Genomic DNA, 10,015 nt, shown 5'->3' with positions numbered 1-10,015 from the left:
TTGAGTCATGTCCGTCTGTCTTGAATTACTTACTCTTGGGAAAACCGGAACCAGATGAGGTCATGGGGAGTTACGGTAGCTGTGGGGTCAGTCTGAGTGTACGCCTGCTACAGCTAACACTCCTCTCCTTTCCCACACTTTCTCGTGTGACGTAGGCGTCAAAACCAAAATACCACAGCCAGCTGCCACTGCTAGGGCCTCCCATCAAGGGCTTCCACTAATCCCCTCGTTGCATGTGAAGCCTCGACTGTTATCAGGACTCCCCCCCCGCCCCTCCCCCAGGGCAGAGTACATGTTAAATCCACTCTTCACTCCACCCTGAAATACATCAGCCAAACCGGATGTTCATTCTGATATTAGTTATTGATAGGTACTGTGCAACCAGCACTTGAAACTTGCTTGGGTCATGTTGTGAGTTAAAAAAAGATTTGAGAACAAAAATCTAAAGATCTAAAAAAATGGTTCTAAAAAAAGGTTCAAAAGGTTGAAAGTGAATTTCGGGGTTTTAAAATAAAATAAATAATATTGTTTCAAAAAACATGAAACTATGGATATTGGTATAGAAAATAGTATGGTGCTGCTTCAAGTATGACAAATCATAGTTTCATTAATCACACACAGATTTTAATTATAAAAAACAGACAGATGGATAAAAGAATATAAGATTAGAGTCACATCATGATTATGTACATATAGTTGTTCTAGATGTAAAACCAAAATAAGAATGATTATGTACATCATTGTTATATTTATCAACATCAGTTATGAAAGTTAAAAAAGTTTTTTCCCATTTGACCACAAAACAGCATGGGAACACTGGGTCTCGCACAACAAATTATACAGTAGGTAGCACAACTGAAATACTTTATAAATACATTCAATTTACAGAAAAACACAATTCAAAAGTCCAACAGAGGCCAATAGTTTGCTGAGAACTAAAAGTATTCCGATTTGTAAATGCATACTTATTTACTCTGTTTTAAGAGTGACTTCAAGTCACTTTAAAGGGAACATGGACCCTGAGGTTACGGACGACAGACCAGTCTTCTCCTCTATCCATCGGTTGTAGTTGGTCACTGCGGTGTACACGCCTGGCCGGTATTCCCTGGCACACCCGTCACCCCAACTGATGATGCCGAAGAGGAACATCCGATTATCCACCTCGCACACCAAAGGCCCCCCTGAATCTCCCTGGAGAGAGAGATCCATGTCAGTGTGGGCGGAGAAACGAATGAGGATCGCCACAATGTTTGAGCGAGATGACTGCTGGATAGACCTTGCATGCGTCTTGACTCCAGTCAGGCACACCAGCACAGAACATATTATCCGTGATCAGGTTTCCGTAGTATTCCTTTCCTTGGCACACACGCTTGGTCATGAGATTCACTTTGGCCTCTCTCAGGTACTGCGAGTTGTACCATAAACCTGAAACACAAAGCCATTCTGTCAAGGATGGAAAATCAATGGTGGGCGTGTGATAATACGTGTCTGAATTATAGGGTCTTTGACCCACCTTCCCTCTCCTTGCCGTAGCCGGCAATCTCACAAGAGATTCCAGGATTTAGTGTCTGGCCCGCTGGTGCCAGACACACTGTCTTTACAGAGCTTGTCTGCTCTGCACATTGGCCCTCCGTAGCCCTCAGCTTCAGCAACGCTGGGGAAACATGAGTCCTCAAACATTAGACTGAAGGCCTTACAGGATAGGCTTTTATATACTGTAGATGAGGACAACCACGGCACACTAACCAATGTCATTATTAAAATTCCCCTCGCTGTTGTCAAAGTCGGCGTGGATTATAACCTCTTCCACCTGAAATGTTTGTTCATTGGTGTCATCGGTTTCATTGATTGCACTTTTCCCCAGTGTGACAGAAAACCGCCGAGCTTTGGTAAAAGAACTGTGAGAAAAAAACATACATTTCAGTGCCTGGTTCCAAATATCGTTCAGCGGGAGTCTCGTAAATGAACAGAAAGTCTGAACGAATGTGCGATTCCCTGCGGCTTCTCCACAGAAAGCCAGCCGGTGTTGACTTTCAGGAAATCTCGGAAGCCTTACCCGTCAGGAAAGCAGTGGGCTGCCGTGAGGACCCAGCAGGGAGATATCAAGCTTCCTCCGCAGCGGAACGCCCTCTTCTGAGACCTACCCTTCCAAAATATGGCAGCTATCCATGGGTGGGATTCCACAGCTGCAGCTGTCCCTCCAACAATCTTCATCTGCCCTCTGGGACGCTGGCCACATGTGGTTACTGGAAGACGAGTTTGCTATTGTGTCATTAATCAAGACCATAAACACCTACACATCAAGCTTTTTTTTCAGATTGAAAAAGGACTCTACCTGTGTTAGACTCAGTGGGGTGATGTTCTGGTGGACCTGTCGGATCAAAACCTACACATTTGAAGAGTGTTTTTAATAAAGGGAATGTTGATGATTAAAAAAAAAAATTCCAAGCCTCACAATTAGAGAAGAGAAAAGAAAATCCGTTCACTATAATATTCACTTACTTGTGCCAAAGTCACACCGAGGGATATCACAATATTCCTGAACCAGCAGATGACCCTTCATGACGTAACACCACGGACGACGTCTGAAGTGCAGGTTTCTGAAGATCAAACATCAGACATCAGACATTTATCAAATCCAATAGCCCTGTATCCCACTCTATAATACACAGGTCTACGTCTTCATCTCCTACCTGCAGTAGTTATGTCTTCCTGAGCGGACATCTGATGTCATCAGACTCTCTCTGGTGTCAAAGTCCCATTCCACACATCGTAGACCGCTCTTAGCATGAGACACTGTGCCTCTGTAATATAGACCAACGCCGTTGTAACAGCTGGCGGTAGTATCTAAAGAAATGGAGAAAAGTCCGATGGCTGAGGGGTTAGGGAATCGGGCTATTAATCAGAAGGTTGCCAGTTCGAATCCCGGGTGTGAAAAATATACTTACTGTAAGTTGCTCTGGATAAGAGCGTCTGCTAAATGACTAAATGTAAATGTAGAAAAGTAGCCATTTGACGACCCCCGTCGATTACAAGGAATAGCAGACATGTTCCACGGTTGTACAGTAACAGTCCTCACCTGTCTCACAGCGTTTCCCCATGAACCCTTCAGCACATGCGCAGAACATGTGGTCTCCACTCAGGGAGGGGATTGAGGTGCCTCCATTGAGGCAGATTCCACCTGCAGAAGGTGTTCAGTGAACGTCAATCCAAGAGCATGAGTCAGGCACCGTCAACGCGCATTCAAGTCATTGAGGCGGAGTAGACACATGCTTGACTGTACCTGATCTTCCTATGGAGAAATGAAAAGAGATCCTTCTGTTCTGTCTCAACAAGCCCTACAAAGAAAAGGAAAAAAAGATGGAATGAGTTTGTGTTCATACTGAACAAACAATGTTTTCCAACAGAACCCCAAGCATGAGCAACTTTGTGCAAGGTTAGAACCAAAAAGGAGAAATTTATCATCAAACACCAAAACAAAACAGGTAACACCAAAGCAAAACTAAGCAAAAAAGTTACAGGTGAAAGAGTATAACAGAACAAAATGTGTTGAAAAATTATAAAGTGTATAGTCACCGCGTCTGTCATTGCCACAGCTGTCAGCACTGTGGTTAAAATAAGTAAGACTGCCATCTTTTCTGTTCTTACAATACATACATATATATTAGACGTTTCTAAAAAAAAATTTTTTTAACTGGGTATCAGTTACAGCAAAGCTCTAGTTGGGTTTGTAGGGTCTTGTCCTCTGGCTTGTGTCTCTCTGCAGGGAACACAACCTCCTTATGTGAGGTGGGAGGAGTTGTTTGGATGGGAGGAGGATGTTTGACATCCTGACACATTTAGACATGTCTCATTTCCATTAAGAAAAAGTGTGGGGGAAGAAAATGATGAATATTTTATTTAGTCAACCAAACCCGAATTCAGATAGATAATATATTCAGGTGCTTGCCAGAATCGTCCCAACAAAAAGGAGTTACTTTCTTTAACAGGGAGCAGCTGTAAATTGATTATTGGCATCATTTTCCTGGATTTAATTGAGAAGTCATGTTTAGTAACTTCTTCTAGTTACAGATTCCCCTCCCCAGTTAATCGCCCCCTGTGACTGCACAGTGGGTCACACCAGTGTTTCCATGAGAACCATCAAACAGATATAGTTCGTCACTGCCAATGGCCAAGTGATATCAAGCAATGAGAGCGACAACAATGTAGTCCACTCTTCTCAGGATTGAGGTAGCCTACACAACAGACCACAACTGATAAAAAATAACGGTCAACGTGAACATTTTGAAACTCTTGTAATTAGAAGCACCATGCGACTTCGTTGTTTTTCTTCAATAAACGTTAACATTTTGTAGTCTACTGCGCCACCTAGAGCATATTTCTCCACAGAGAAAGGATTGCCCATCCGCACCTTGCAAGTGTGGTTTAGCCTACCTCTGTATCACACGGAGTCACTTTTTCTCTGCTGTCAAAAATAAGAAATAACGAATGAGAAATTAGTGTTTTCAATTCGAAGAAAATGGTGATGATGTTTAGCATTTCTGGTCAGTGTTGATTCACGTAATTGGCAAGTAAAAATTGTTGCTGATTCATCTGAATGTGTAAAAGGTTAATGGCACGCCAGTGAATGAAAAATAAAGCAAATATGTACATTTGGATCCCGGAAGTCGTTTTGTGTGGATCCTGCTTAGCTCAAATCCTACTGAGTGGGAGAGTAGAGCAGCTGTCAGAAGTGGATGAGAGAGATTATCCACGACTCACCGCTACAGGCGCTTCATGCGAAGCAAGTAGTAGTTCTGGAAAATGGGCAACGCTGATTCCAAACTTCACTTCCGAAAAGCAGTGATACAGCTTACAACCAAAACACAGGTTGGTTGAATGAAACACATTTGGTATATTGTATTTAGGCGACATATTATTGGGTCATTCCATGAAAGAAAAAAAATAGTAGTTCGAGTGCCAGATGGTGGGATAAATTTCAGCCTGACGCATGACTGAGAGATGGTTGACACTTTACCTGCATTTTTGCTAGCATTAAACGGTTGCGATCAAACGTTTTTGAGCTCGATGTGATATTTAAGTTTGTTTAGCCTATCTGTGACGTTGGCATACGAATTGCTTACCTTGTCTTTGCTGTACATTACACGTAGGCTACACATTTCTCTCACCATTAGACCTATAACAATTCCTGTTGTATAGCTTTCAGTGGCAGGTGCATTTATTGTAAGGTAAACTTGATTCCCGGCAATTCCCCTTGATTCGAATTGACATAGCTTATTTTTGACACAAATGTTATGCTACTTGTTGTCGCAGTATAATATGAAAATATGACGTATTATACATATTTAACCCATGATACGAACTCATTTAAACATAATTAAGGTTTAGTAGGAAATCCATCAGAATAAAAATAAACAAACCCAAAGATGGGTTTACTTCATCATTTGAATGGAGACAAATTATATTTTACAGTGTGCTTCTATTATTTATTTTTTTAAATAGTGGCTATCTTTAGTTCTAGTCCTCCACAGCGTTGTACAGCTGTGAATAATATATGAGTTAATAGCAGCATCACAACCCCTGTGCTCTTCACAGAGTGGGTTACGTAAGAGCCAGGTCTGGCTCAAGATGAGGCACTCTCATTCACTGCTCTGGTCATGGGAAACGTTACAGAACCCTGTCTTGTGCCCCATCTCCCCCAGCCGGTGGAAGCCACAGACGATGCCTTCTGGGACCAGTTTTGGGCCGACACCGCCACCACAGTCCAAGACGTGTTCGCTCTTGTGCCTGCAGCTGAGATACGAGCCGTGAGAGAGGAATCCCCTTCAAACCTGGCAACCCTTTGCTATAAGGTAATATGCATCGGTCGGAGTGTCATCGTGTGTCTTGTCCCTGAAATTCCACAAACACATTTGAAGTGAGCGGCATGAGACGGACTGCTGGTTCGTGTGTCTGTCTGTCCTTGTCTGGTGTCTGATTGTCTTTGCTGTGTCCAATATCTTGGATACAGTCGGTGTGAAAGGAATGCAGCTGTTTGTTGTTCTCACGTAGTGGGGTCAGCCCTTAGAGGGGTCAGAGGTCACACATTCATCCCCTGTGGGGTGCTGTATATTGAATTTTACTCTTGTGCCTTAGCGGTCTGCAAAATGAGCAAACAGTCAGCTCAGTCAATGCATCGAAACATTTGTCTGTGGATAATACGTGCCTTCGTTTATGTTCTGGTGGTCTAAATGTTGTGTTACCTCTGGATTTCAGGCAGTGGAGAAGCTAGTCCAGGGTGCAGAGAGCGGCTGTCAATCAGAGAAGGAGAGACGGACTGTCCTGAACTGCACCCGCCTGCTCACCCGCATCCTGCCCTACATCTTTGAGGATGCAGACTGGAGAGGCTTCTTCTGGTCCACAGTGCCTGGAGCGGGGAGGGCAGGGGTGAGAGACTCGCGGGAAAACGAGCTCCAATTGCAGTGTTGATAACATAGATGCTGATGTCTTACATCATCTTCCTCACTATCCAGCCCTCCATACACCTTTTGATAGATGGGGTTGAATTTCTGGGCAGTGCTCCCATTGCTATCCCCGAAAGGCAGTTTTAATTCAACTGCTATGAGTAACAGTGGCGTACTGTACATCGCAGTTGAAAGTATGCTGAATGATGCAAATGGGATCAATTATTCACAGTCACGGTCGTTTGTAAATTTCAGAGAGAGGGTCTCTAGTCATTACTCCTGTGGGCTCCGAGATAAACGGCACGGCTCTTATCGGAAACCGGAGAGAGATGACTCCTCTTCTCTGGAGAGTGCGTTCAGGCGCCTGAGGACAGAAAGATAGCCTGTCATTAACCAATCCCCACAGCTTGTGAACTCAGTGTGTGTGCAGGCAGCCCACATTTTCTGTCTATCTGGGCTACTTTGTCTCAGCTGTGAGGTGATAGTTCACATGCTAGCTTCCTCAACCCGGCGGGTTTGTCTGCAGCACGTAAGGAATGCACTTAAAACACAGAACCAGTCCTTTGCTTCCGATAAGGCAACAAACCAAACATCTTTACTATGGTTACACCCAGTGCCATCAGTGAATTCACTCAGTTTGAGCACATCGTGTATTGTCTGCTGTTTTTAAAGGTCTCTTAGTGGGTCTCTTCAAACAGATTGGATCTCAGTGGGTCGGGGTTAAGTTGTTTCCATGTGGAGGAGAAGGTCTGGAGTCCTGTTCCCAGCAGTCTGAGGTGACACATCGTCTGCTGGGGCGGTGAAGCCACAAGGACAGGTGGGCCTTTCTTTCTCAGCCGGGGGGATTTGATCTGTCAACACCCCTTCAGCTGGGCGGGGTTAAATGATCTCAGCCCTTCACTCGAGAGCTAACCCCGCCTCTGCAGCTGGTTGGCTGGGGCTGTGTTTTCCAGAACCTCCTGAGTGTTTGCAGACTCTCGGAGCAGGTGGAAAGGGGTGGAAGATGAGTTTTGGTGGCTGAGGCCGTGGTGAGGTCACAGTCAGCCCAGGGAAGGCTTGGTGAGAGGGGACCTTCCTTCCAAGGCTGCTGCTGGCTAGGCTAGCCTGGGTCTCCTGTTACCTAGAGAGGGAACACTGGTCATATTGTCTCTCTCCCTCCAGTTTGGGGGTTGAATTGGGGAGGTATTGAATAACCTTTAATTAAAGTGTTAGACCGGGTGAATGCGGACCAGTGGGTGAATGCGGTCCGGCAGTGTGAAAGTGCTACTCCCTGTACTGTAAACCTGCTGATCGGAAACGTTTTGGTCCTCAGTGCGTGAGAGATAAATCATGAGAGGATTTCACTGTGTAACACAAAAAGTACTTTCAAAGCTCTTTTATGTTATTCCCTAAGAATGCTGATCGTGGGACTGCATTTCCTGCCAACGTATTGCAACCAAACCTGTTATTCTTTCAAAATGCTTCACTTCATTTCCTCCCAACGTATTGCGACAGAACCTGTATGAGTTGTTTGTGTTAATAATTGACGATGGTTATTTGTCCCCGAGCAGGAAGAAGGTGAGGACGAGGGCCGACCTCTGGCTGAGTCTCTGCTGATGGCCATCGCTGATCTGCTTTTCTGTCCTGACTTCACTGTCCACAGTCACAAGAAGAGTGGCCCTGTGAGTCCACGACCACCCCAGACACACACACACACAAACACACACACACACACACACACACGCTCTCTCTTCTCCCCATCATTTCAATGCCTTTTTGGCAAATGCACAAATGTGCCCCCCAAACCAGACCGGTTTATGACATGACTTCTCAGTGCACCTGGGCTCCACACAACAGCCAGTGTTGAGAATCCCATTGAGGAAATGACCTTTTAACCCTAACCCTGGAGCTGATGATCCTCCATGAGAAATGACCTGCATCAAACATTGTGCTGCCCCCTTTGAATGAGAAACCTAAACCTTTAGTTTCAAACATGAAACTACTTATGATGGAAAATAACTGGATCTGGAGAGACAAAACTGTAGTAGGGTGTTTACAGGAACTCGTGTTTACTTTTATGCACACCTCCAAATGTGCGTGTCTATCAGCGCAAATCTATGCTATTACCCCTGTTGTTATGCCCTGTGGTGAACACTACTCACCCCCCCGTGAGGCCCCCCCCCTCCCCCTGGTGACCTGCCAGGGTTAATGAGTGACGGTCGTGTCCGCTGTGAGAGAGAGGTGTGCCGTGTTTGTGAACTGGGCTGAGGAAAGGACAGAGCTCCCTCCTTATCCACTGAGCAAACACCAACAGTCTTGCTGTGTGGAGGAGGTGAGAGAAAATGGCTGCCTGTCTGATCCTCTGGATAACCACTACCTCTCTCTCTCTCTCTCTCTCTCTCTCTCTCTCTCTCTCTCTCTCTCTCTCTCTCTCTCTCTCTCTCTCTCTCTCTCTCTCTCTTTCTTTCTCACTCTCACTCCATCACTCACCGCCACTTAAGGAAATGTCACACCAAGTTAGAAATCATGTTAGTGGAGAACTGCCAGAGGTGTTATTCGTCCCTGCTGCTTCAAGGACTCCCTAATCACACACACAGGTGTACACACACACACACACACACACACAGGTGTACACACACACACACATACACAGGTGTACACACACATACACACACACTAAAGCAGCAATTCCCAAGCTGTGGCAGTGAGGGGTCCGTTAGGGTAATACAGGTGGACTGCCAAACCAATGAAAACTTAAATATGAATAAATATGTATGTGTAAAATTCTTACAACCCGAAGTTTTAAAATGAGTTCAGGTCGTCTTCCCGAAATGATAATCAACAATGGACATAGGATTCTATGTTACTGCCCTTCAAGCAAAAATGTTGTTTATCTTGGCCTGGGGGTGGCCTGAACCAATCGCGGGGCCCTAAACAAATGTTTTGTTTGTTTACTGGGTCAGGCCGGCACTGGCCTCTGGTCCTTATCACTCCCTCTTCACATTCAGATTTAGGTAGTGTAGACAATGTAGTAAACTCTGTTAACTTACAAACGTACTGTCACATGTTTATAAGGAATACGCCAATGTCCGTAGTGACTTGTATCAAAATGTCAGGCCCAGTTATCTCCTATGAGGTCTTGTAGGTTATTTTTGGCCGAGTGTCCGGCTTGCTCTGCATGCCAAGGCACAAGGAAACCGCCCCCGCTCAGCCCCGCCCCCGCTCCGCCCGGCCCCCGCTCCGCCCGGCCCCCGCTTCGCGCTGCCCCCGCTCAGCCCTGCCTCGCTGGGTCACTTGTCTTGATGTTGGAAATAACTGTCAACACTGCATGCCGACATCCAAGCACTGTCTCCTCTCCTGGGTGTGACCTTGTGTCAGAAATATGAATCTATCAAGCATTGCACAGTCAGTCGGTGAACAAGTTTAAGAAAGTTTATTGCTTGCGGCCGGCCCACAAGGAGACAAAAACACCTTGTGTGGTCTGTCGCCGTGGTATACCCAACATCACTTTGTTTCACAGGAGACAGGGTAAACACGTCATAAGAATCTTTGCTCTACTGTTTTATGTCAGTATTACGTTTTATCTCAGCAGG

General features: G+C 45.3%; 2 protein-coding genes across 3 annotated transcripts in view; one reads left to right on the top strand and one right to left on the bottom strand.

Moving 5' to 3' along the window:
- Positions 1-602: 602 nt before the first annotated feature.
- Positions 603-4,582, bottom strand: LOC146259432 (urokinase-type plasminogen activator-like). 2 transcript variants are annotated; one of them, XM_084669699.1, is made up of 11 exons: positions 4,435-4,582; positions 3,284-3,338; positions 3,080-3,181; positions 2,694-2,847; positions 2,503-2,600; positions 2,336-2,386; positions 2,057-2,246; positions 1,747-1,898; positions 1,514-1,654; positions 1,277-1,425; positions 603-1,191 (listed from the first exon to the last, which is right to left on the bottom strand). In XM_084669699.1, the coding sequence occupies exons 1-11, from the start codon at positions 4,537-4,539 to the stop codon at positions 997-999; spliced, it is 1,392 nt and encodes a 463-aa protein (XP_084525825.1). In that variant the 5' UTR covers positions 4,540-4,582; the 3' UTR covers positions 603-996. The 2 variants fall into 2 exon arrangements, with proteins under 2 accessions (XP_084525825.1, XP_084525826.1); XM_084669700.1 differs by lacking the exon at positions 4,435-4,582 and adding an exon at positions 3,577-3,764.
- Positions 4,583-4,674: 92 nt separating this feature from the next.
- Positions 4,675-10,015, top strand: part of LOC146259431 (protein HID1-like) — an 11,477-nt gene continuing 6,136 nt past the window's right edge. Inside the window, exons 1-4 of the mRNA XM_084669696.1 lie at positions 4,675-4,869; positions 5,703-5,852; positions 6,256-6,426; positions 7,994-8,104. Coding sequence (XP_084525822.1) covers positions 4,804-4,869; positions 5,703-5,852; positions 6,256-6,426; positions 7,994-8,104 — 498 coding nt within the window. The 5' untranslated portion in view covers positions 4,675-4,803. The remainder of the gene's footprint in view (positions 4,870-5,702; positions 5,853-6,255; positions 6,427-7,993; positions 8,105-10,015) is intronic.

The sequence above is a fragment of the Hypomesus nipponensis genome, chromosome 13 (genome assembly GCF_054491055.1).
Source record: "Hypomesus nipponensis isolate SF chromosome 13, ASM5449105v1, whole genome shotgun sequence".
NCBI classification, from domain to species: domain Eukaryota; kingdom Metazoa; phylum Chordata; class Actinopteri; order Osmeriformes; family Osmeridae; genus Hypomesus; species Hypomesus nipponensis.
The sequence above is the reverse complement of the archived record's forward strand: the minus strand, read 5'-3'. Positions and strand labels throughout refer to the sequence as shown.

What these genes read in the sequence shown, in the direction of transcription:
- LOC146259432 (XM_084669699.1), bottom strand. Translation starts at nt 4,539, where the DNA reads ATGCTAAACATCATCACCATTTTCTTCGAATTGAAAACACTAATTTCT. An exon ending in TGACTCCGTGTGATACAGAG is followed by an intron (nt 3,339 to 4,434) that starts GTAGGCTAAACC and finishes TTTTCTTTGTAG; the next exon opens with GGCTTGTTGAGACAGAACAG. An exon ending in CCCCACTGAGTCTAACACAG is followed by an intron (nt 2,247 to 2,335) that starts GTAGAGTCCTTT and finishes CTCGTCTTCCAG; the next exon opens with TAACCACATGTGGCCAGCGT.